Source organism: Gadus morhua, unplaced genomic scaffold, assembly GCF_902167405.1.
Source record: "Gadus morhua unplaced genomic scaffold, gadMor3.0, whole genome shotgun sequence".
NCBI lineage: Eukaryota > Metazoa > Chordata > Actinopteri > Gadiformes > Gadidae > Gadus > Gadus morhua.
In genome coordinates this window covers 269712-297453 of record NW_021964142.1, presented here as the reverse complement: position 1 = coordinate 297453, position 27742 = coordinate 269712, and the positions used below count along the sequence as shown (strand labels likewise).

General features: G+C 40.8%; 1 protein-coding gene across 3 annotated transcripts; it reads right to left on the bottom strand.

Annotated features, from left to right (window-relative positions):
* Window positions 1–15752: 15752 nt before the first annotated feature.
* On the bottom strand, window positions 15753–23570 carry LOC115539084 (uncharacterized). 3 transcript variants are annotated; one of them, XR_003975672.1, is made up of 10 exons: window positions 20764–23570; window positions 20421–20555; window positions 19599–19733; window positions 18469–18537; window positions 17999–18093; window positions 17687–17810; window positions 17476–17596; window positions 17160–17277; window positions 16821–16894; window positions 15753–15951 (listed from the first exon to the last, which is right to left on the bottom strand). XR_003975672.1 is itself a non-coding variant. In XM_030350283.1 (9 exons), the coding sequence occupies exons 1-9, from the start codon at window positions 23479–23481 to the stop codon at window positions 15841–15843; spliced, it is 3579 nt and encodes a 1192-aa protein (XP_030206143.1). In that variant the 5' UTR covers window positions 23482–23570; the 3' UTR covers window positions 15753–15840. The 3 variants fall into 3 exon arrangements, 2 of the variants coding, with proteins under 2 accessions (XP_030206143.1, XP_030206144.1); XM_030350283.1 differs by lacking the exon at window positions 17476–17596; XM_030350284.1 differs by lacking the exon at window positions 17476–17596 and having other exon boundaries at window positions 20421–23570.
* Between the last annotated feature and the right edge of the window lie 4172 nt (window positions 23571–27742).

Here is a 27742-nt window from a genome sequence, read left to right as displayed (position 1 = left end):
ATTGACACAGATGCAAGTTTGATGCCAGCATATTCTAGTTTCTTAAATTCGGCTGGAAAATCGCAAAGGGAGACATCGGAGCTGGAGTTGTTGTTGTGGCTATGGGAGAGATGAGGCTGGAGGTCATCGTCGATGGGGGAGTGCAGAGGAGGGGGGTGGCCGTTCCTCGCCAAGCCAGCATCAGCGATGGGGGAGGGAACAGTGTTGATGGCGTCGGGCGGGCTGTTGTCTCTCTTCAAGGTCTGTGGGCTGTCTGCTATCTGTGTGTCAGATAGTGGCAGAGTAGTTGTGTGGGGGAGGCTGTAGTCTCGCTTCTTCTCAACCTGTGCTCTGATTGTGGCCTGTGCGTCAGACCATGGCAAGATTGTGGCCGTGCGTAAAGCGAGAAGAGAAGATTGTCCCTCAACAGTTTTGAGCCTAACCTGTTTGGGTGTAGGCCATCTGCTCTGAAAAGATATTTGCGCCCCCAGAATAAGTTGAAATTGTCAATAAAGTCCCTTCCTCTTTCATTGCAGACTCTGGAAAGCCATGTATTCAGTGCAAGTAGACGACTGAATCTGTTTATTCCCCTGTCAACTGTTGGTATGGGTCCACTGACGGAAGACTTGATGTGTATTTTGTCCAGTGTATCCAATAGATCAGTGTAATCCCTCTCGAAGTTCTGACTGTTCTCTTTGAATATCATTAAATCCTGCATGCACAATACTCTGTGAGATTTTGGGGTTTTCCAATATGATTTTGGCTAGTTTATGGTTGATGTTGGGAAAAATAACCTGCTGAGTACATCACATGTACATTACAAATATAGCTAACTCCTACCCTAGCCTGATGAGCACATCACATGGCAGACACATTACAATATAGTCAACTCTTGCTCTAACCCAACGAACACATAACACAAACATGATAATATAGTCAGTTCAAGGCCGGAGCCGAAGGCCCCATTTCTCCTCCAGGCAAATGGTAGACACTCAGACAATGCACCAGTCATCCTCAAGAACGGGACAGCCACATTAATTTATCACACAGGAGACATTTTGAGAGCTCTCCCCCGTTAGGAGGAACCAAGAGATACACCTGCCCATACCAGGGCCTGAGAACCACATTAAATTATCACACAGGAGACACTTCGGGGGGGCGCTCCCCCGTTTTAATTTATCACACAGGAGACACTTCGAAGCTCTCCCCCGTTAGGAGGAACACAAAAAGATACACATGCATATACTAGGGCCTGAGAGCCAAGGTCAAGCAAAAACACACAGAACCACGCACACCTCAAACGCACACACCTCATCGAGAGGAGGATACAGCATAAGACTGTATCACACAGGGACTCAGGATCTTCTTCTGAAGCAGACCTTCCACGGAGGCGAAGCTCTGGACGAACCATCAGCGCTGATTAGGGACCTAGACATATTCGATCTCTCACGCTTTATGACTCTGTATAACCATTGCCACTTTACTTAATAAATCCAAGGTCCTCGTGCCGACAGACTTTATTACCTCTCCGTCTCATTTCATCTGGTCCAGTAACTAGACAGACCGTTTTTCCCCTCATTGATATCACTAACCATTCCATATGGGAAGATGCATGTTTTGATCTTCTTACCGGTTATATCCTTGATAGTTGAGTCTCCTGTAATCAGAGTGTCTGGTTCATCTGCTTTCTCTGAGATGGGCCCTTGTTGGACGGTGGCAGACACATGCGCAGCCCGCCTCCGTGGCGACTTCTTGTTCCGTCTCTGTCCGCACTGTCCGTCCGGACGCATCTCGGGGCTCAGGGGTGCATCGGTGGCAGGCGCGTTCGTGGACTCTTGAAGTGGCAGGAACCGGTTCTTCAGTGGCAGGGTTGATTTGAGTGACGGGCTAATCCGGCTGATACATGTAACTTTAGCTTTGGGTAGCTTAGCATTTGGTGTTGAGTGAACTTGTTGATTCACTTTGGTATGTTGCTTTGGCTTAGCGCCGACTCTGTTCCAGTGAGACGCAGCTGGAACTGTCTCTCTCTTGTCCAGCTTAGGTTAAAAGTTCTCCTCAAAATATCCAGGTTTTTTTTAAGAGCCATAAATGTATAAAAATGGGAATTACATAAAAACGAAAATCTTAAGCAGCTGGTTTTTCTTGTAAATGTATTTACATTCATTCTGGAAACAGAACTTCTCTCACAAATTGACATTAATACATATACCTAAAATTTGAGACAAGTATTTTAGCATTAATATACTTCAAAACCATGAAATATAACTGTAGCGCCCCCATGCCATGGCTAAGGACATGATCTTCTAATTAACCCAAAAGTTAACTGGGACGCTCCCAAGTTCACATTAAACTGACCACACCCTATATGTGGTAATCTACCCGATTTTATGTTTAGTTGTATTGTAGTGTCTCGTAGAGTATTGTAGAACTAAACCCCTAATGAACAGGAATCACTGGCCTGGTAATTACAATAAAAACACACATAATTTACTATGAAAGATAGGTTTCAGTAAAATAACTTTAGTCAAATCTTTAGTCAATAATGATACTGCAATGTTAGTGAATACATTTATGTTTCTAAGGGCTATGGGTTATTTCTGATTCCTGGATTAATTAATACCAGTTTGTTGACCATATCACATACACACCTTTGCTTCTCACGTGTGTAACATAATTCACACATTCATACCAACAGGCCACATATGTCCTTGGCGACTAGAGAGGTCTCGTTCCCATCCTAGGGAGGGATCCGGCTCCTAGGGAGGCGTCCGGCCCGTACAAGAAGCCATTCATTCATGTATCAATTCTACAGATACGAGCGGCCCAGGTGTTCGACGAACTCAGAAGTTCAGGGCCACGAAAGAAGTTGCAATGCCAACACATAGCCACAAGGGAGCAGCATAGAGACACATACAACATCCAGAGAGGCGGGAGTTCAGCGCCAATTAGCCAAAACATAACCAAGTCCACGCCTGCCCAGTATTAAAGTTACAACCCATAACTCAGAGGGCTAGAACGCTCCAGGTAAAGCATCCTTTGGAATGCCCTACTAAGTGTATCTCCACATGTGCATGTACAATTCCCCTCCTTTTGCTTCTATTGCAGCATTCTTCGAAGAAAATAGTCCAATCCCGGGTTGCTTTTAACTGACTATATTTGTTAAAGTAGGCATGTTTCGGTATGGTAACTATGAAGCTTAAGGGAGGGAATTGTATCTAACGCGTGTAGAGGAAAATACCGTGATCTACTTCAAGCCCCCGGTGGCTCTCCGCCGTCTACCTATTGATCTCTGTCCTATTCACTTCAAATCACCCGCTAGAGACCGTCAAGTGGGCGTGGCCTATGTCGTGGGCGTGGCCGGGGTTACGTAATTGCTCCGCCCCTGTCTAAAGGTGCTGCCATCTGTGGCTAAAGTAGTTATTGCAGCTTAAGTGTTCGATTCTGCTTGCTAGTGGCTATGTGAGGGTAATGCAGCTTGTGTGTTCGATCCTGCTTCCTAATGGCTATGTGGGAGCAGCTTATGTACTTAAAATACGTAACAATCCCTCCTTGGTCATCTCAGATGACATACAAGATTTTAAGTCATAAACACCATTTACCACACCGAAAACATAGTCAAAGTATAATAAATCATCAACACCACCGACCGAAGTGGAAAAAACTCCATATTGGAGATAAACCACAACGCGTCCCCATAATACTGAAACGGCATTTGCATTGGTGGGTCTCATAGGTAATACAAGTCATTGTTAATAATACAACAATGAACACATATCCTGGTTATCATACAATCATATGGTTAAAGGGCACATAAACAAAAGTATCCATAGAAATCCAAGCTAATACTTTTGGTTATATGTAACAAGGTCATAACATTTTCGGCATGTGCAAAAGTAAAGTACAAAATTAGTAGTCATATTAGGAATTAAAAAAATTCAAGATTATTGATAGGCTAGCATGGATTTGGGTGGTTCAGGTGATCTTTGTGTATTGGTGTGCTGTTGCATGTGGGTGGTATTGGACATTGTTGTAATCGCAGCCATTGTTTCTTCTGTCGCCATCGGGACCTGTAATTCATGAACCCAAGGCTCGTCCCTACTTGTCAAGGGCTCAGCTCACAGAGAGGTTACTTTCACATCATGGGAGCCTCCTTCAGGTGTTCCATCGTCATCGTGTCAGCAACAGGAAACCTGTAAACAATGAATCATGCCTTTCCACCTCCCAAACATATTCTCCATCCATCCTGTGAAAGGGTCATTAATGCCGGAGTTCTCTGCCAATTCAAACCTGAGGGATTGTAATCATGCCAGCGCCCTGGCCACCAACCCATCCGGAGCTGTGTTATTGGGGATAAAAGTACAACATGTTGTGCCTATCATTGCATACACCCCTCCTTGCTCTGTCAATAACATATCCATATCTATATATTTACATTTACATTTAGGGCATTTAGCAGACGCTTTTATCCAAAGCGACTTGCATTAAGTACATTTGTCATAAGAAGTGCATCAATATATCGCTGTCGGTACAGAAAGGATGTTCATAGAACCAAGTGCAAGTACCACAATCGCTGGGCTAATCAATTCCCCGTATTACAGACATGATAGCAGCTGCTGCAGTTGCTACACAGTTAAGTGCTACGATTTAATACAGTACAATACTATTAAGTGCTACAATACAATACAACATATATTCCTTTAACCTTATTCGTGGAAAACTGTACGAACTGTTGCTGATCATGACATATGTAATTTATCCAAACAATATTTTTTCTAATGGTGGACAACCAAAACAGAACCGATTCAAATCCTGCCGTTATTTGATTTCCTCATGTGACCGTTACTCCTTGCTCGGCAGACGTAGTTTGTAGGCTCCGGGTGTGTCTGCATCTGGTTCTGGAACTTTTTGTTTCTATTGTAGAAATACAAACTCATGTACAGCAGTTAGTTGTTCAAAAGCATATTTCCTTTCATTCTAATTGTTTTTACAGTATCTACTTTGATTTAATTTCACACTACATCCCTCCTTGCGCATTGCTTCAGCCATGCGCATTGAATGACAACCAAACCTAACAACGCCGTAGTGCAACCAAGTTGAAGTTCCTTTCCTTAATCATCTGTATATAAACCAATCTATTGTGAAGAGACATGAAAACCAGTATACAAAACCAAAGGTCGATATTGGTGGGTCTATGCAGCCGTCTTGACCACACTGTTCTCAAATGCACTAAACCGTAAACGATACATGAGTCAGTATACCTATGTGTCGCAACTTATCAGAATAAAAAAAATATCATACTATGAAACGCTGACGTCGTATCAAAGCGTTACAGCAGCAGCAGTGGCATTTGAAAGGTGAGCCCACTACTTCTGAATCTAAATTGAGAACCCTAGCATTTAGGTTCCCTTCCCAGCAGATGTATCGCTAATCCATTTCTTATCTATAACCAAAAAGATGTAAAAGGGAAATAACAATGTTAAAATTTGCATGTTCAATATCACTTCTGTGTTAACCGTATCTCATGATAACAGTTACCTTCATCATGCTACCCGATTGTTCTACACTAACTATGTATATTGGATGACCTAATCTTCATTTATTCTACCTATTGCTCGCATTTGATGTTGTCCACACTTTGATTCACTCCTATGTACATCGCATACCACATCAAACGTGCATAAGCCTTATTCTCTGCACAACATCCTATTGCGCTACCTTTTGCATACCACATCAAACGTGCATATGTCTTAGCAAAGTGAAGTAAAGTAAAACCCAGTTTTATCTTTACTTATTTTATAGCTATACGTCCCGGACACGTCCATTACTATTTCCAAAAGTTTTTTTTAGCTATGCAGGTCCCAGACCTAACTATACCATTACTTGAACAGTATTTATTATTATAATTATCTAGTTTTTGTTGGTCAACATCAAATCGATACATTAATTCAACCTTGTATTCCTGACTTACTTGATTTCTCCCCGTGTGAGCCCGTGATTGCCAACTCTCCCGGAGCCTCCCCATGAGCTCCACCGTCACCACTCCCTGTGTGAGCCCGTGATTGCCAACTCTCCCGGAGCCTCCCTATGAGCTCCACCGTCACCACTCCAGAACCCGCAGGAACGATTAGTCGGTTGACGCATGGCTCGGAGGCTCCCAAGGAGTGCCACAATCCTACGTCTGACACCTGGTGCAGTTGACGTGTGGCTCGGGGGCTCCCAAGGAGTGCCACAATCCTACGTCTGACACCTGGTGAATTTTGAGCTAGGTCAATCAAAACCGTCTAAACTAGGTAGAATAAAGAGTCATCCAAACTTACTGCAATTATGCACATCTGGGTATTAAATATATGGTGATATTCTATAAACAAAACAAAAACTGAACCTAAAAGAAAAATTCAGAAGTTATCGGTTGAAACTAATGTTATTGTAATTGAACTACAGCAGTTGAGCTAACTCCCCCCTTGTGCCACGGTTAAAACCATGTGCATCATTTATTAATTCAACATATTATTTTAGCAGTTGAACCCCGTGTCTATTTGAACCATCCTGGTTCTCTAATATCAATGTGCATGACACAACCAATGTCTATTGCACTCCTGTTTTGATACACAAAACTCATGAAAACAGACAGAAGGGCCCAGCAACCTTGAAAAACATTATGTCTGTGAGTGTTAGGCATTCGTTACTGCACATACTGCCATTTCCTGAAGAGAGAGAGAGAGAATATTAAAGGTTGGGTAGGTGATTTGCGAAACGCCAGCAGATTTTGAAAATACACAACTCAAATGGTCCTACCCCCTCTCCTTCAACGCTGACTCTGACTCCACCCATTCCAAGTACCTGGACGCGCAATCATGCACGAGCGCGAACAGAGATGCGCGAGAGCGAGCCAGGCTAGCGTAGGTTTTCGTTTAACAACATGGCACTACATTCAGCTGTAAGTTGCACCCAGTACCGCGGGAAGTAGGAGTGCTGGGGGTGCTGCAACACCCCCTGTCCGAGGCCCTGTCTTATCACAGAAAACGATCATTTCTAAAAACTCCGGCCAAAGTGGAGATTTCTGAAAACGCCGGTTATGTGTTGTCGTGTCAACGGGGAGAAACGGGATTTTAGGTTCTGAAGCGTCACATTATGCACCAGGAAATGCTTAACGTCATGTGAGCGCCCGCTGTACCGTATTGGTCCGAATATAAACACAAACCCCATTGTAAGACGACCTATATTTGGAAAAAAGATTTGAAGACCAGATCCGTTTTTTATGAATAAATAAATTGTATTCATTGAAATAATATACGAAAATAAAAAGGCATCGAATAAAACACTGCATTGCCACTAAACAGTAGTGCAAATAGGCCGTACTGATGTGTACACCAAAGACTATTCCTGACACTCCTCTGCCCCGCTGTGTTCGCTCTGGCTGTGGTCGCTCCGAACTGTTTCGGCCCGTGGCAAAGCGAGTCATCCTCGCTGCTGTCCAAGGCATTTTGAGACGCAGCATTTATTTAATGCTCATATGACCTAGTGCTGAAAAAAGGTTCTATGAAAAAGTGTGAGGGTAGCGGTGGTGCGCTAAACTTGTTCTGTGAGCAGCTGGATGTGAACGATCGATTTTCAACTGTCCGCGCATGCACTGGTGTAATTGAGCTGCGCTGCTATACATCTTTTTTTATCAATGTAACGAGTTGCGAGTCTAGTGCAGGCTGAGTTTTTTTTTTTTCCCTGCACCCCCTGCTGAGAATACGTTCTCGCTGCAATGGTTGGACCAGATGTTATAAACATTAAACGGTCACATAAATCATTACTATTTTTAGAAAATGTATGTTTGTTTCATATAATTGTATTGGAAGTCCTGGTTTTCACTAGGGTTGCCGCGGTGTGGACATTTTCACACCGAGTAATACACTCGTCTCCACACCGGTATTACCGAGTATAAACGGTATAAACTTTGAAACTAGGTCAACCGCCACACAAGCATCGGTTTTTAGACCCTTCTCGTCCTTCAGTTGCCGCCAACGTTCGAAAGCAGCGCCTAGGATTATTCTTGATTTCAGTTTTTCTCTTTCAGCGTTTTTATTATCAATTACTCTCTGAAAAAGAGTTTTCCTTCTCTTTGCTGGTGGTGGTGGTGGTGGTGGGGATGGTGGCGTCTTGTCTGCCATGGAAATTGTCTTCTACTGCTAGGTCCAAATGTGGATTAACTAGTTCCAGTAGCTACCGCAGGATAACAACAAACAGGAGCTTGCTCTGGGTCACGAGCTCTGGGTCACGAGTACTGCACGAAGGGGTCGCGCGCGGGGGAGGGGGAGTGCAGTACGACCGTTTGATTGACGTACTTACTGTCCAATGCAACTCGGTGGCAATGGAAATGATTGGCTGGAGTTTTTCGAGCCCTGCCCGTTCCACAGATGATTGACTTGTTTAATTTTCATGTCAGTACTTCTAACTCAGTGGCTGTAAGCGGGTTATGATAAGGATTTCAAGTAATTTTGCAAAAATGGCCAAAAAAGCAAATCACCTATACAACCTTTAAGATCAATGCACAGAAGTAAAATGATGAGTGTTGGGCAACCTGCAGTGCTTGTGTTTCCACTTCCTGAAGAGAAAGAAGAAATTTAGTACAAATGTAAACATTTACAGATCGTTTAAACTATTAATGTTGGTGAATCAAAAAACAGTGATTACAACCTACACAAATACTTGCGTGTTCTGCCGATATTAACAAGGGACTGGCTCCCCGTATTTCAGCACCTAGACACACACAGACCCTCAAATATACTAAATTTACATTCTGGTCCCAACACGTGACCAGGTGTTTGGGGTGGGAGGGAGCAAGGGGAAGAAAGAACAATAAGAAAAGAACTTCAATTTAACTAACAATAGAAAGGCGAGTGGCCTTCTTCTTTCAGCAATATGAATAAGGAAGTGAGGGGAAGAGAGTGTTTGAAAGTAGATTCACGAAGGGGGTGCGGAGGGAGGGGAGGGGGGTGATGGACGGGATCTCAAGAGGGAGATGAAAGGGGTTCAAGGGGAGGGAGGCATTAGAGGGGTAGATTACGACCGTGGTGAAGTTGGTTTGAAGTTGGATATTCGACAGATATTCGGCCATTCATTTCCTATGGGAAATTGCTTTTTGCTCAATAGCTTCCGAGTTATAGGACCCAGAGGCCCCAGACCAATGTTTACCTGTTCTACTATGTGGTACTAACAACACACACCTCACTAAAAATTAATATTTTGCTCCTCCTATTTTATTTAAATATTTTAAGAATCCCATTAGTTTCCTATGGGAAATTGCTTTTTGCTCAATAGCTTCCGAGTTATAGGAGCCAGTGGCCCCAGACCAATGTTGACCTGTCCTACTATGTGGTACTAACAACACACACCTCACTAAAAATTAATATTTTGCTCCTCCTATTTTATTTAAATATTTTAAGAATCCCATTAGTTTCCTATGGGAAATTGCTTTTTGCTCAATAGCTTCCGAGTTATAGGACCCAGAGGCCCCAGACCAATGTTTACCTGTTCTACTATGTGGTACTAACAACACACACCTCACTAAAAATAAATATTTTGCTCCTCCTATTTTATTTAAATATTTTAAGAATCCCATTCATTTCCTATGGAAAACGGCTTTTTGCTCAATAGCTTCCGAGTTATGGGACCCAGAGGTCCCAGACCAATGTGGACCTGTCCTACAATGTGGTAATAACAACACACACTTCACTAAAAATAAATATTTTGCACCTCCTATTTTATTGAAATATTTTAAGAATCCCATTCATTTCCTATGGAAAACGGCTTTTTGCTCAATAGCTTCCGAGTTATGGGACCCAGAGGCCCCAGACCAATGTTGACCTGTCCTACTATGTGGTACTAACAACACACACCTCACTAAAAATTAATATTTTGCTCCTCCTATTTTATTTAAATATTTTAAGAATCCCATTCGTTTCCTATGGAAAACGGCTTTTTGCTCAATAGCTTCCGAGTTATAGGACCCAGAGGCCCCAGACCAATGTTGACCTGTCCTACTATGTGGTACTAACAACACACACCTCACTAAAAATTAATATTTTGCTCCTCCTATTTTATTTAAATATTTTAAGAATCCCATTCATTTCCTATGGAAAACGGCTTTTTGCTCAATAGCTTCCGAGTTATAGGACCCAGAGGCCCCAGACCAATGTTTACCTGTTCTACTATGTGGTACTAACAACACACACCTCACTAAAAATTAATATTTTGCTCCTCCTATTTTATTTAAATATTTTAAGAATCCCATTCGTTTCCTATGGGAAATTGCTTTTTGCTCAATAGCTTCCGAGTTATAGGAGCCAGTGGCCCCAGACCAATGTTGACCTGTCCTACTATGTGGTACTAACAACACACACCTCACTAAAAAATAATATTTTGCTCCTCCTATTTTATTTAAATATTTTAAGAATCCCATTCATTTCCTATGGGAAATTGCTTTTTGCTCAATAGCTTCCGAGTTATAGGACCCAGAGGCCCCAGACCAATGTTTACCTGTTCTACTATGTGGTACTAACAACACACACCTCACTAAAAATAAATATTTTGCTCCTCCTATTTTATTTAAATATTTTAAGAATCCCATTCGTTTCCTATGGGAAATTGCTTTTTGCTCAATAGCTTCCGAGTTATAGGAGCCAGTGGCCCCAGACCAATGTTGACCTGTCCTACTATGTGGTACTAACAACACACACCTCACTAAAAAATAATATTTTGCTCCTCCTATTTTATTTAAATATTTTAAGAATCCCATTCATTTCCTATGGGAAATTGCTTTTTGCTCAATAGCTTCCGAGTTATAGGACCCAGAGGCCCCAGACCAATGTTTACCTGTTCTACTATGTGGTACTAACAACACACACCTCACTAAAAATTAATATTTTGCTCCTCCTATTTTATTTAAATATTTTAAGAATCCCATTAGTTTCCTATGGGAAATTGCTTTTTGCTCAATAGCTTCCGAGTTATAGGAGCCAGTGGCCCCAGACCAATGTTGACCTGTCCTACTATGTGGTACTAACAACACACACCTCACTAAAAATTAATATTTTGCTCCTCCTATTTTATTTAAATATTTTAAGAATCCCATTCATTTCCTATGGAAAACGGCTTTTTGCTCAATAGCTTCCGAGTTATGGGACCCAGAGGTCCCAGACCAATGTGGACCTGTCCTACAATGTGGTAATAACAACACACACCTCACTAAAAATAAATATTTTGCACCTCCTATTTTATTGAAATATTTTAAGAATCCCATTCATTTCCTATGGAAAACGGCTTTTTGCTCAATAGCTTCCGAGTTATGGGACCCAGAGGCCCCAGACCAATGTTGACCTGTCCTACTATGTGGTACTAACAACACACACCTCACTAAAAATTAATATTTTGCTCCTCCTATTTTATTTAAATATTTTAAGAATCCCATTCGTTTCCTATGGAAAACGGCTTTTTGCTCAATAGCTTCCGAGTTATAGGACCCAGAGGCCCCAGACCAATGTTGACCTGTCCTACTATGTGGTACTAACAACACACACCTCACTAAAAATTAATATTTTGCTCCTCCTATTTTATTTAAATATTTTAAGAATCCCATTCATTTCCTATGGAAAACGGCTTTTTGCTCAATAGCTTCCGAGTTATAGGACCCAGAGGCCCCAGACCAATGTTTACCTGTTCTACTATGTGGTACTAACAACACACACCTCACTAAAAATAAATATTTTGCTCCTCCTATTTTATTTAAATATTTTAAGAATCCCATTCGTTTCCTATGGGAAATTGCTTTTTGCTCAATAGCTTCCGAGTTATAGGACCCAGAGGCCCCAGACCAATGTTGACCTGTCCTACTATGTGGTACTAACAACACACACCTCACTAAAAATAAATATTTTGCTCCTCCTATTTTATTTAAATATTTTAAGAATCCCATTCGTTTCCTATGGGAAATTGCTTTTTGCTCAATAGCTTCCGAGTTATAGGAGCCAGTGGCCCCAGACCAATGTTGACCTGTCCTACTATGTGGTACTAACAACACACACCTCACTAAAAAATAATATTTTGCTCCTCCTATTTTATTTAAATATTTTAAGAATCCCATTCATTTCCTATGGGAAATTGCTTTTTGCTCAATAGCTTCCGAGTTATAGGACCCAGAGGCCCCAGACCAATGTTTACCTGTTCTACTATGTGGTACTAACAACACACACCTCACTAAAAATTAATATTTTGCTCCTCCTATTTTATTTAAATATTTTAAGAATCCCATTCGTTTCCTATGGGAAATTGCTTTTTGCTCAATAGCTTCCGAGTTATAGGAGCCAGTGGCCCCAGACCAATGTTGACCTGTCCTACTATGTGGTACTAACAACACACACCTCACTAAAAAATAATATTTTGCTCCTCCTATTTTATTTAAATATTTTAAGAATCCCATTCATTTCCTATGGGAAATTGCTTTTTGCTCAATAGCTTCCGAGTTATAGGACCCAGAGGCCCCAGACCAATGTTTACCTGTTCTACTATGTGGTACTAACAACACACACCTCACTAAAAATTAATATTTTGCTCCTCCTATTTTATTTAAATATTTTAAGAATCCCATTAGTTTCCTATGGGAAATTGCTTTTTGCTCAATAGCTTCCGAGTTATAGGAGCCAGTGGCCCCAGACCAATGTTGACCTGTCCTACTATGTGGTACTAACAACACACACCTCACTAAAAATTTATATTTTGCTCCTCCTATTTTATTTAAATATTTTAAGAATCCCATTCATTTCCTATGGAAAACGGCTTTTTGCTCAATAGCTTCCGAGTTATGGGACCCAGAGGTCCCAGACCAATGTGGACCTGTCCTACAATGTGGTAATAACAACACACACCTCACTAAAAATAAATATTTTGCACCTCCTATTTTATTGAAATATTTTAAGAATCCCATTCATTTCCTATGGAAAACGGCTTTTTGCTCAATAGCTTCCGAGTTATGGGACCCAGAGGCCCCAGACCAATGTTGACCTGTCCTACTATGTGGTACTAACAACACACACCTCACTAAAAATTAATATTTTGCTCCTCCTATTTTATTTAAATATTTTAAGAATCCCATTCGTTTCCTATGGAAAACGGCTTTTTGCTCAATAGCTTCCGAGTTATAGGACCCAGAGGCCCCAGACCAATGTTGACCTGTCCTACTATGTGGTACTAACAACACACACCTCACTAAAAATTAATATTTTGCTCCCCCTATTTTATTTAAATATTTTAAGAATCCCATTCATTTCCTATGGAAAACGGCTTTTTGCTCAATAGCTTCCGAGTTATAGGACCCAGAGGCCCCAGACCAATGTTGACCTGTCCTACTATGTGGTACTAACAACACACACCTCACTAAAAATAAATATTTTGCTCCTCCTATTTTATTTAAATATTTTAAGAATCCCATTCGTTTCCTATGGGAAATTGCTTTTTGCTCAATAGCTTCCGAGTTATAGGACCCAGAGGCCCCAGACCAATGTTGACCTGTCCTACTATGTGGTACTAACAACACACACCTCACTAAAAATAAATATTTTGCTCCTCCTATTTTATTTAAATATTTTAAGAATCCCATTCGTTTCCTATGGGAAATTGCTTTTTGCTCAATAGCTTCCGAGTTATAGGAGCCAGTGGCCCCAGACCAATGTTGACCTGTCCTACTATGTGGTACTAACAACACACACCTCACTAAAAAATAATATTTTGCTCCTCCTATTTTATTTAAATATTTTAAGAATCCCATTCATTTCCTATGGGAAATTGCTTTTTGCTCAATAGCTTCCGAGTTATAGGACCCAGAGGCCCCAGACCAATGTTTACCTGTTCTACTATGTGGTACTAACAACACACACCTCACTAAAAATTAATATTTTGCTCCTCCTATTTTATTTAAATATTTTAAGAATCCCATTAGTTTCCTATGGGAAATTGCTTTTTGCTCAATAGCTTCCGAGTTATAGGAGCCAGTGGCCCCAGACCAATGTTGACCTGTCCTACTATGTGGTACTAACAACACACACCTCACTAAAAATTAATATTTTGCTCCTCCTATTTTATTTAAATATTTTAAGAATCCCATTCATTTCCTATGGAAAATGGCTTTTTGCTCAATAGCTTCCGAGTTATGGGACCCAGAGGTCCCAGACCAATGTGGACCTGTCCTACAATGTGGTAATAACAACACACACCTCACTAAAAATAAATATTTTGCACCTCCTATTTTATTGAAATATTTTAAGAATCCCATTCATTTCCTATGGAAAACGGCTTTTTGCTCAATAGCTTCCGAGTTATGGGACCCAGAGGCCCCAAACCAACGTGGACCTGTCCTACAATGTGGTAATAACAACACACACCTCACTAAAAATTAATATTTTGCTCCTCCTATTTTATTTAAATATTTTAAGAATCCCATTCATTTCCAATGGGAAATTGCTTTTTGCTCAATAGCTTCCGAGTTATGGGACCCAGAGGCCCCAGACCAATTTAGACCTGTTCTACTATGTGGTAATAACAACACACACCTCACTAAAAATTTATATTTTGCTCCTCCTATTTTGTTTAAATATTTTAAGAATCCCATTCATTTCCTATGGGAAATTGCTTTTTGCTCAATAGCTTCCGAGTTATAGGACTCAGAGGCCCCAGACCAATGTTGACCTGTCCTACTATGTGGTACTTACAACACACACCTCACTAAAAATTAATATTTTGCACCTCCAATTTTATTTGAATTTTTTAAAAATCCCATTCATTTCCTATGGAAAACGGCTTTTTGCTCAATAGCTTCCGAGTTATAGGAGCCAGTGGCCCCAGACCAATGTTGACCTGTCCTACTATGTGGTACTAACAACACACACCTCACTAAAAATTAATATTTTGCTCCTCCTATTTTATTTAACTATTTTAAGAATCCCATTCATTTCCTATGGAAAACGGCTTTTTGCTCAATAGCTTCCGAGTTATGGGACCCAGAGGCCCCAGACCAATGTGGACCTGTCCTACAATATGGTAATAACAACACACACCTCACTAAAAATTAATATTTTGCACCTCCAATTTTATTTGAATATTTTAAGAATCCCATTAGTTTCCTATGGGAAATTGCTTTTTGCTCAATAGCTTCCGAGTTATGGGACCCAGAGGCCCCAGACCAATGTGGACCTGTCCTACAATATGGTAATAACAACACACACCTCCTTAAAAATTAATATTTTGCACCTCCAATTTTCTTTAAATATTTTAAGAATTCCATTCATGATATACTAATCAAACACACCTTCATTTGTTTTCCCACTTCATTATGTGAACTTGCAAATTATATTTTAACTTCAGACCTTTCTGTAATATTTCCTTCTTGCAATCCATGGCAATGAATCAGACTATGCACAGTATTGGTGTAAAGCGTTTCTCAATCAACGCAGCTGTTGTGTTTTATACACTGACTCAACAGAATCTTTTGGTAATCAGGCATTGATCTTCAGTCCTTACGGTATAGCCTAGGGTTAAAGTAAGTGGAAGGGATCCAATATCAAAGTGTATATGGCTGTAACCAGAGAGAATAGATGAAATGGAAATGTGTGTGTGTGTGTGTGTGTGTGTGTGTGTGTGTGTGTGTGTGTGTGTGTGTGTGTGTGTGTGTGTGTGTGTGTGTGTGTGTGTGTGTGTGTGTGTCTCCCCTCCCCATTCATGCTTTCCACATCTTCTGATGTTAACACGCCTTTTACGTTTTTTTTAATCACATTTCTAAACAAAACCTGGCACTTGGACGAGGCACAATTTTCCTCAACCTTGTCATCGGCATAAAACACACAGCCATTGCCTTTTCTTGAGTTCCTTTAACTTATTTTGGTCCATGTTCAAGCAAAGGTTATGGAACCACCGGTCACAATTATCACACTGGATCTGTTGAATTGAAAAAACAATTAATGATTCATTCATGTACATGACTTTGTCACTTGGTAGGACACTTAGGCTTAAGTGGTATGTCACCAGCATTGGGGAAGTTACTTCATTACGTTACTTGTGTGGAGTAATGCCTTATGTCACTTGTTACTTTTGCGTTACCTGACCCTCCAGGTGAATTTAATTGAGCTGAAATGTCCTTACGGGGCAATTTGGTTTCAAAACAGGTAAATAATAATAATAGTGATAATAATAATTTCCATTTATATAGCTCCCTTCTCAAACCCAAGGTCACTTCACATAGTGGAAATGAAAATACAACCACAAACAAACAACAATACAAAAAAAGAGAAAAACTAAACTAAACAAAGGGAGCCTCTAGTCTAGAGGATAGAGCTATGTGTTTGGAGTGGGAGAGAAGTTAAACAGAAAGGTCTTGAGATGAGCTTTGAAGAAAGGAAGAGAAGGACAGTTATGCCGCGATCCAGTTGTATGGAACTGGCCGTACGAGTCGTAAGGTGTAGGCCTAGGCTACATCTCCCAGCTGTCTTGCGGCATTTCACGGAGGCACGCCCCCTTTTGGTCATAATATCAACATTGCCTCTCGTTGTTCTGAGGATAGACCGAGTAGAACAAACCCTGTTTTTGTTTGTTAGACTCAGGTCACCAAACCAGCAGATTATAGCAAAGGTTAAGTTTGAATCAAAGAAAGTTTTCTGTGAACATTGAACCCCTTCAACTTTCTTGGCCTTTTTACATATTGCTATCAAAATTGAATTATCTTTGTTAATTAACTTTGTTACTAGTTACTACCAACACTGTATGTCACATTACGTTACAAAATGTATGTGCTGCTCACAACAACTCACCCAGTCTGTAACGGGAGGTGCTTGTCCAGGGGGCTTGTCAGCTCCACACATCGAACAAGTCTCCTCATCAAAGACTGAAATAAAGTGTATTTGCATGACATATTTAGGGCCCAATTTTGGGGATTTTATCGGCAAATGGTATGTGCCTTTTTTTAAACCCGCAAGAGGTAATCGGTGGAGACTCTGATATGGGCAAGGCCTGTGGCTAAGGGAAATTGCATTCGCCAATCACATTCACCAATTCTGTTACCATATCATTCTCAAAATTGGGCCCTTAATCAGAATATATTTGGAATGCCTTTAAGTTATTCAAAAAAAGATGTATACTGCATTGTATACCTGATGATTCAAGGACTTGGAGAGCCATATCTCTCCTCGCCTCTTCCATGGCTCTCCTTTTTGTTGAGAAGTTCATTTTGGGGAACTCAGGGAAGGCTTCCATCACTGCTCTGGCCATCTGAATTAACAACATTAAAGTGATTGTCTTTCTCTTTTAATAGAAAACTAAACCATTTGTCAACACATGCTTGGTGGGGAGGTTTTAGAATCACTGCTGCCAGCTTCTAAATGGTTGCCTATGGGCATTCATGGTTCGTAAATGCCCATAGGCAGCCATTCTGAAGCAGGCAGGGGCGATTCTAAATGAGCCAAATACCCAGAGACAGGACCAAACGTCAACATTTCAGTGTCAACCATTCTATTTCATCCTAGCCAACCGAGAAAGGGGGCTCAAAGTACACAATAGTGAACTTATCCTTTGAAATCATCTTGTATATCTGTGGAAACACCCAAATGTAAGCTTATCTCCATCATCACAAAAATTAAAGAAACATCATGTTTCCTCTATGCTACATATATCAACTTACTTCAACAACAATGACACCACAGCTGCAACCATCCATTTGCACTGGGTGGGGCATCACTCCTCCTTTCCACTTCACATCCACCCAGTCAGTTTTCCCCTGATGTTTTCTAATCTTCAAGTATTCCCTGAAGAAATGTGATACTTTTCTTTAAGTGCTACCAAAACATTTTCCATCCACAGATACAATTTAGCAAAGTTTGTATTCAATTATAAGGTATATGGAAATATCTTCAAAACACCACAGCTGCCATTGTAGAATAAAAGTAAACATGATTGACATTTTAATGTTTAGAATCCTAGCTTGAATATTTACTGTAGTCTCTGAGCCGCATGGGTAGAGTCCTCAAGCTCAGAGGATGCTGGTGAGGGATCCATTTGGTACACAGTACCAGACTTTGCATGAATGTACTGAGAAAAAAGAGAGGGTATTCTTTAACTAGAGATGCAATTCCCAGAAATAGCAGGGAGAGTGCATGCAAAGCAAGAAAAAAGGTGATGGGTCAAAGTAAACTTAGAATCAAAGTTTCCCTATGCCAATTTCACAGTCGCCAAATGAGTTGAGTGGATGAAATAATAAGCCAAGTACAGTTTCGGAAAAATACTGTATTGAGAAGTTGATGAGTATCCATCGCTGCATGTGGCGATCGATACACATGCAAACCAAATTTACCCAAGGGTATGAATAAAGCAACCTTGACCATGACCTTGATACTCGCCGCAATACTTTATTTCACTATGTGAAAACCCACATTTGAATGAATGAATATTAATGAATCAACATACCAGCATGTTCCAGTGATTTTTGTTCACGTGGACAAATGACAGGATTCCGTCAAAGTTATCGAAGTTTACCTACAGCATGAAAAAAACAATGTTTCAGGATGATTTTATGAACATGTTAGTTAGCTGTCCACCTATGATAAGTATAGTTAAGCAATAGATCACGACAGGCTGTGGCAGGCTGTGGCTGCGCGTCTGTCCGAACAACGCCCCTTAACAGTGGTATAATGAGCACATACTACTGACTGAAGTGATCTATAAAAAAACAAACAAGAAAGTCAAAGTAGCTGTTTTATTAAAGAATACAAAAAAGTAGTCCCTCCTGGCTGCCTTCAAAATGCACGACGGTCGCTATGCAACACACTTTAGCGTCCCTCCGAGAGAAGGCTCCGCTAGAGCGGTACGCCGGCAATTTATCCTATGGAGCAGTTCACTCGCCATGTGCCTAAGCTTTCGTTAGTCTCTCCATCGCCTTGCTCACTCCCGGAGTAACAACATTTACACCCTCTCCATCATTCAACATATTTTTTACTTTGTAACTGTTTCTACTTCCAGGCGCGGAGTGATATGCAAACTTTCACAAAGTGATTGGGCGTCATAGCAGTTATGTATACGCTTATTATACAACAGTTAGGAACCAATCAGATCGCTGGATTCAAGCCACCCGTTGTATAATATAGTATATATAACAGCACAATATGTGTTGCAGAAAGGAAATGAGTGTGCAATAACACTTAAAGCGCACTTATCCTTTACGACATCTAAATGACACATCAAAATGGTACCACTTTACTTGAGGTCTAAAAAATGTATTCATTATACTGTAATAGTGGTTTCATGAAAGCCAGTTCTGTGACATATCCTGTCACACAATTATCTAACCAAGTGCTAGAGTTTGTCTGTAACCTTGCTCATCTAATTGTAATAATGATTATGTCATCATGTCAAAAAGAGGTGGATTTTCTGTGTATGTTAAGTTTTCATGACGAAGTTCATGACAAGAGTCATGTCACTCTTATGTAGATACCTTCAAATAAAGTGTTACCTTCTCATCACAGTTATTTCATGCACTGTAGTAATTACCCATCACGCAACATACCGTAAAATGCACAAACATACACTGAACATATTACCTTAGGTAAAGTGTGGCGACGTGTAGTAGCTCTGTCACCAAATAAAAGTACACCTGCGGTGTAATAATCCATTAGGTAAATGGTGTCCACCACGTTGTACGTGAAGGCACTGAGATGCAGCAATCCCTGAATTATCTGATAAACACAAAATAATGTTTGATTAGCATCAGCACACAGCATCACCATATGAACACAAACTAGTTTCTTTGGCCATTGAAATTAATAACGAAGTTATGGCCTACTGTTGGCTTATCATGAGATCACCACTCACTCAGAGGGGGGTGGCTTCATCTCAGTGGTTTTCCATGTACAACAGAAAGAAAGACAGGTAATAACAAAGAGGGATAGTATGTCTGTCTATCTGCCTGCCTGTCTGTGTGTGTGTGTGTGCGTGTTGTGATATCCTTAAGTGCCAAGGTATCACCACAGTTTTAATGTACTTCAACTGATGTCTTTATTCCAACTGTGGACAAACGCAGACAACAAGCTCGTGGCTAAACTTCTTGCTCTGCCTATTGTTCTGTACTAGCTTGTTCCTTAGCTCCAGAACGTTAGCCCCCTTTATAGGATATATTAATGCTTGCATGTTAATGCTTTTTCACATTGACATTATTACGTGTGTGTGTGTGTGTGTGTGTGTGTGTGTGTGTGTGTGTGTGTGTGTGTGTGTGTGTGTGTGTGTGTGTGTGTGTGTGTGTGTGTGTGTGTGTGTGTGTGTGAGTTAATGGAGGTCTTCAGTCCTCCAAATACATCAGTTTGAAGGACTACAAATTGAAAGACAGATAGACTAGCAGTGAGAGGAAGAGCTTTTAATACGCCTACCTCTCCTGTCAACCACAGGTGGGGTCGTAGACACCGTAGATCAGTGTGGTGGATGAAGAGGCTCCGACCCTTCACTTGGGATGGCAGGGTTGCAACAATTATCTCTGTTCCCCTCTTTTTCCACAGCAAGTTTAACTGAAAGTCAGAATTAACATTGAAATCCATGTAGCAATTAAGGTCTATGATCTATGGTTTAAGTGTACGATGTGAAATGTGAGGTTCTATTAATAATTATATTGCATCCTCATTGTCTCTACCTAGGGCAATGAGGAGGAAAAAAAACATTTTCATTTCATGTCCTTTATCTCACACCTGTCATTTAAAAAAACGTCACATTACTTACTTGTGCATCTTCAACCCGTTGATTCTGCTCCACTTTTATGATCTTCTTGCTTTTGGTCTTGGTCTTGGGGTTTGGAATGTTTTTTGGAGGATTGAAATATTTTGACTTGCGCTTTGAACTGCCAGAAGAGGTGTCCCTCTTACACCATTGCTCTTCTGGGTCATCTTCCAGCTTAACAGAGCTTTGAAGGTTTCTCTGAAGTACATCAATTGGCAGGCTTTGTTGAATCACATGTTCAACATACCTCCCCTGCACTGAGGCAAACATTTTAGAGACAAACTCTGCAGGTCTGAGGTATTTTCTTTTGCACAGAATGCTGTGTTTCACCAACCTAAACCATAGTTCGACATGGCAGTTGGTTTCCCGTGTTTTGCACCCTGTTCCTCTTGTGATAGATCCTTTAGAGTGCCTCGATAGATCAGCGAGTAGTACACCACTCCACAAGGGAAAGATGCCCATGTATGTCTTAAGCAAGACATTTATTATACCTGGGCAGTGGTAGTTGTTGTTTTTGTCTGCTTCCTCATCAGACAGGACGTCACATGTGGCTTGCTCCCTTCTTAGGTCAAAAGCCTGCATGAAGGGGGACCTTGCGAGAATGCCATTGGAAGGGTCACTGGAATCACAGATCCTGCTCCCCTCTTGTGTTTCCTCAATATCCATGTGTTGACTCTGCAAAATGCAGCCATTCAGGTACCTTTCACTGGTATTGATTGAGTCTGTGTGCTGTTCTGCATCAAACAGCACACACATGTGGTAGAAAACCTCAAGTGCTTCTGGCAAGCTTGTACAGTTCAGCAGGTATGCAAAACTGTATGTTGCATACTCCTTTATGCCTCTGTCACTGGTTGTTCTCCCAAAGGCCTGGGAGACTGCCTTAAGTATATGTGCAGAGCACAAATGGAGCACAGTGAATTTTGGAATGACTTTGAGTTGTCCCGACACAATTTCGAATGCTCTGCAAAGGTATGCAGAGACATCCTCGTGGTTAAAAGAGATGAGCACACTGTTCATCAACGCCCAGCTGTAATCTGTCTCTATTTGTGCAATTTTTCTCCCGGTAATGTGGGACAGCCTCCTATTGAACTCCATAAGCCAGTGCGATATTGATGGAACACTATGGCTGTTAGTCACGAACTCCGCGACTGGCAAAGGCGGCTTGTCCTTGCCCATTCCAGGCAGAACCAGGGCATAATAGAGAACTCTTTTTGACTGATGGGGTACTTTCTGAACTACCCCACCTGTTGCATCGAGGTATAGGGTAGTGGGCATGGGTCCTCTCAAATGTTCAGCCAAAATTTGCAGGCCCGCATCAGTGTATAAGTGGGTTGCAAAAGGGTCAATCTGGAGGAGCTGCAGATAGCCGTTCGATGATGCATGCCGAGTTTGCCGACCACTCTCTCTGATAATCCTCTGAGTGAGCATTAGCTCCAACAATTGGTCATTGTGAAGCCTTGCAACGCTTCTGATCTCGTAAGATATGATTTTTAACACGTCTTTTGTGAGGCTTCTGGTTATGTTACCAGCCATGATCTCCTCCACAGGTGTGTTTTTCAGCAATTCGTAATAGCAGTTGCTCACACCACTTTTTACTGCTTTTGCTATTTTTCCTCTCCTGAGGTATCTTGCAGGCCTACATTTTCTCTGAGACTTAAGGTGTTTGACTTCCCCAAACCGTGTCACCATGACAGTAATCTTTTTTGCGTTGTATTTTGGTGGGCCTTTCCTGGTGAAAGTGTAAACCGCCTCACAACCTTCAAACGTGCACTTGGCTGTGGCGCGGAGGTATGGTGATTTTTTTTTCCGGCTGTCACGTGTTCTAATATTTTGGTACTTAAAGGCCAATGTGCACGATGGGTTGCTTTTTCTAAATTCATTGTAGAATATATCGGTCCATGGGGGTCTCAGTTGTCTTTTTCCCTTTTCCGGCTTTATTTTTATCCAATTTTTTCTTGCGACCTTAAATTTGAATTCTTTTGGACCGACTACGCACGTCCTGTACGTGTCCTCTTTATCATTTTTTTTTGTGTGCTCTTCTCCCTTTGTCTCCGAAATTTGTTCTTCTTCATTGTCACTTTCTGTGAGTTCTTGAACTGTTGGTGATGGTTGATTTGTAATTTTGAAATCTCCTTCATTTGTGTCATCACTTTCTTCTCCAGAGTAAACAGCTGTTTTTACTTTTCTCCTTCTTGTCATTGTCGCTGAAAGTTGTTCTTCACTGTCACTTTCGGTGAGTTCTTCAACTGTTGGTGATGGTTGAATCGTAATTTTGAAATCTCCTTCATTTGTGTCATCACTTTCTTCTCCAGAGTCAACAGCTGTTTTTACTTTTCTCCTTCTTGTCATTGTCGCTGAAAGTTGTTCTTCACTGTCACTTTCGGTGAGTTCTTCAACTGTTGGTGATGGTTGAATTGTAATTTTGAAATCTCCTTCATTTGTGTCATCACTTTCTTCTCCAGAGTCAACAGCTGTTTTTACTTTTCTCCTTCTTGTCATTGTCGCTGAAAGTTGTTCTTCACTGTCACTTTCGGTGAGTTCTTCAACTGTTGGTGATGGTTGAATTGTAATTTTGAAATCTCCTTCATTTGTGTCATCACTTTCATCTCCAGAGTAAACAGCTGTTTTTACTTTTCTCCTTCTTGTCATTGTCGCTGAAAGTTGTTCTTCACTGTCACTTTCGGTGAGTTCTTCAACTGTTGGTGGTGTTTGCGTTGTCATTTTGTCGTCCCCTTCATGTGTGTCATCATTTTCTTCACCAGACTCAACAACTGTTTTTGCCTTTCTCTGCTTTGTCTCCCTTGCCTCCGAACTTTCTTAATTTTCACTCTCATTTTCCTTGTTTCCGTCAACTGTCTCCCTCTCATTTTCCTCTCTCCCTTAATATAATAATATAATAGTAACGTTATTGATAAATATTAAAAGTTTCAATGTCAATAATCTACAAAAATACAAAAACAATATACAACAATATGTTAGTTTTCACCTACTACTGTAGGTGAAAACTAAATCCTGTTAGATACAGTAGCATCACGGTAAGCATCCCTTAACTATGAGGGGCCACCTGGGACAGAATTCATACTTGGTCTTACACACACTATTATAATCTTGCATATACACCACTATACTCATACACACACACTATTATACTCCTTTTACATGCATGTATGAGTGTATAGTCGTGTATGTGAGAGAGTATAGTAGTGTATTTGAGAGAGTATAGTAGTGTATGTGAGAGAGTATATTTGGGTATGTGAGAGAGAATAGTAATGTATGTGAGAGAGAATAGTAGTGTATGTTGTGTGTTTGAATGTGTATGTTTGAATGAAACGGACAGAGGTGGGACAAAGTCACTGTTTTGCAAGACCCAAGTAAGTCCCAAGTCTTAGTAGTCAAGTCCGAGTCGAGTCCCAAGTCAAGACAGGGAAAGGCAAGTCCAGTCCAAGTCAAAGTCACACCAAAGCAAGTCCAAGTCTAAGTCCCAAACTTTTCAAGTCTTGAACAAGTCTTGAAAAAACAACCATGTATTTTTCTTAATAATGTCATTATTAGACTATTGATCATAATTTCAACATATCACTTTGATGTACAGTGTCACAATGCTCTCGATTTTGTCGGCGGGGGGCGTATATTAACATGTGACTGCATACAAATGTGTCCATAGACATGGTGACTACTGTATGATAATAAGCATTATTGGCCCTTAACTCTAATATTCAGAAACAACACTTCCTCAAAAGGCTATTGGCTCAAGCAAGACCAGTAGAGGCATATACTTTTAAACGTTGCAAAAGTTGAAACATGCAAAAACATAATTATATATTCACGTGGCATTCAGTCCAATTTCTAAAATATATCTGTGGCATTCACTGACCAAGTGTTTCTTTCTGTTGTGTTCAATAGATTGAATTTTATCAATCCCCTGTAGGAGAATCTGAAGGGTCTACTTAACCACTCCCCCTACTCACTTCAACCAAAGCAAAGCGGACAGCACTGAGTATGGGAGGTGTAGCCTAACTGCTTTGTGAACAACCCAGAGAAACGCAATGCAAATTCAATGTGAACATGTATGAGGATTTAATAAAATCCCGGACGATTTTGATATTCCGCCACACATAAAGCGTCTCAAAGAGGGCATGTCCGGGCAAAAGAGGACGGCTGGTTACCCTATGTACGTGAAACCCATTTGATACCTACCTGTCCCAGTGTTAGGTAGCGGCGCAAATTGGTGGGCGCTATCCTGGTAATTTCTCTGCGTGAGAAATACGACGCCATGGGTTGAATTGCGTGTATCTCACGCCGAATGCGTGAGACTTGAGAGCCCATTTCTTATCAATAGTTATAATATGTTCATTGTTTCTGTCTTCAAATGGGATCCTTCTCTGTGCATTCATTATTAATGAGACTGTTCTGACCCCTTAGTTATGCTGCGTTCGCACCAAAAAATTATTTGTTCGTTTCCTCGCGTGGTCGAGTTTGAGAGAGGCTTCCTCTTGTGACCGCCAATTCATTCTAAACCCGTCTCTACGTGTTGTGGAAGTACCAGAGACGTCAGAAAAACCGAAGCAGTCGTTTAGGATTCATAATATCATCCGTTCTATAAAATATTCGAATCTAGAACACTCCGAGAGCTCTGGCAGGAGTCCAGGTCCTCTATATCTAAATAATATAAGATGATATAATATAATATATTAATATCTTTATAATATAATATTGTAGCGTCACAGGCTTTGGGAGATGGGGGCGGGCCTTAGCGCGCGGGGGGGGGGGGGGGGGGGGGGGTTACCGGCGTTGTCGTGGTTACAAGACTTTGGGGAGAAAAAAGATCGTCCTGGCGGCCTTAAACTGACTCAACACCGCCGCCTGCTGTTGTGTAGTGTGAATCACAGGACATTTATTTGTCACGTGACTTTTGGCACTCATTTTCCGCCTTGCTGATCGCAAATGCAATCCGATTGTACTTTGTGTAAAACATACTGTATTTGTTTATGAAGCAAAATGCATTAGTTTGTGAATGATGTTTTGTATTTGCAAACCACACACTGGAAAAAGCCTTCTGTTGAACCAAGTAAAAAAAACATGGGTAATGGTTCACATCTATATTACATAACTTGAGCCAATGACAAATATATAGCTTGCCTCAAACAATATTTCCTATGTTCATAAAAACAAAACAATACAACTTGGCACCAAGTATAATTCTATTCTTTGAATGAAGTTAATACATTTAAATCGTATGTTAAATCCTAAACAAAAAAATATTGATTCACTCCAACAATTGGTTCTCATTTAAGAAATATCTATCAGAAATAATTTGGTTTATCCAATCAAAAAGATTACAATTTTATCAAACAATTGTTTCTCATTATTGTATACATCATCATCATCATTTATTCCCGCTCGGCTCTCGCCGCTTCATGGCCTTGAGGCGGTTCTGTCTGGATTCGACATCACATCGCGACATCAGTCAGGGTTAGGTGCTTTGCCAAAGACACCTCGATACACTGCTTGGTGAAGCCGGGGATTGAACCAACAACCTTCAGATTACCAGCCAACCCGCTCTACCACCTGAGCTACTGCCGCCAATGAGTCATCGTCACTCTGGTCAAGGGTAGTGGTTTCACCTCAAAAAGTCGCCAAAAGTCACCAATAGCAGCTGAAAAAGAAGCTAGATTTGTCGCTTGTCGCTGTTTTGAAAAAAAGTCGCCAAAGGGGTCTGAAAAGTAGCTAAATATAGCGACAAAATCGCTAAGTTGGCAACACTGCGGTTTGGTCCAGTAGTCGTAAGCGTCTTTGTATTTAATGCGCATGCGCAGGCTTGTACGTAACCTTGACATTTTACATTTGTCAAAATAGATATTTCTTAATTGAACTCCTAACTAAAAATATCTATATTTCACAGTATTTTGAAATAAAAAAAAGTTATTTTAAAAATAAAACAAAAAATGTTTATTTGAATTGAATTACAAAATAATAATCAGATGAAGTGCGGCATAAAACCCTTTTTCCAGTGCACTGAGCGTGTGTGTGATTCATTTTGTGTGAGTAAAACACGTTTTGTGTGCGTGTGAATCGTTATGCGTGAGCAAAACACGTTTTGCGTGTGTGCGGGGTTTTGGCATGAATCTAACTCCATACTATGCGACTTTCCTTGATAGGCGCCATGCCTATAGATCAGGTTGAATCTGGAATAATGTTCTCGTTCTTTTACTAGTTTGCGCGCGAGAGGCTGTTTTGCGCGCGCAGAGGTAATTTGCGCGCGCGCAGAGATCATTTGCGCGCTCGCAGTTAATATCTACGCGTATGGAATAATATAATACGCCCGAATGCATCTGTTATCACATTAGTGAATTATGACACTAATGTGTCGCCATACAAAACCCCCTGAAACAACTTCAGTCTCACATTCTTATGCCACCATACAACAGTGCAAGCAGGCCAATGGCAACCAAGCGCGCGGTCCTTCCTCCCTCACTGCAAAAACGACCAGCCTCAACTGGTATAGCCTACACGTGTGTGTGTGCGTGTGTGTGTGTGTGTGTGTGTGTGTGTGTGTGTGTGTGTGTGTGTGTGTGTGTATACTGGTGTTTATGCGAAATTATAGTCCTTTTTCCATCAAAAAGATAATGCGCTTTAAAATGATGCTCATCAAAAGTTAGTGCGACATATGTGATGGAAAAAGGGTTATATCGCTCTAACGCCGATTTTGTCGCACTAAGTTAATTCGCTCTGCAGAGGTGGTTTTGGGAAAGTTCTAGCGACATAAAAGTAATGGAAAACGGCTGAAGCGATATATAAAATGTCGCGCATACGCATTGACAACGGAAAATCATCTAGCGGGTCAGAAAAATGCGCTTCAACACGAGGCATTGTGACACCATTTTAATTCGCTATAATCATTCTGTCGATGGAAAACCGTTTAGCCGCTTCTTATGTCGCTACAAATTAATTCGCTTTAAGAGTTAATTCGCTTGAAAATCTG

Bases quoted from the DNA above. Each gene is read 5' to 3' on its own strand.
- LOC115539084 (XM_030350283.1), bottom strand. From the start codon at position 23,481: ATGACAACGCAAACACCACCAACAGTTGAAGAACTCACCGAAAGTGAC. The intron at 17,811-17,998 runs GTAAATATTCAA...ACATTTCTTCAG, and splicing joins CATGCGGCTCAGAGACTACA to GGAATACTTGAAGATTAGAA. The intron at 16,895-17,159 runs GTATACAATGCA...ACTTTATTTCAG, and splicing joins CCAAGTCCTTGAATCATCAG to TCTTTGATGAGGAGACTTGT.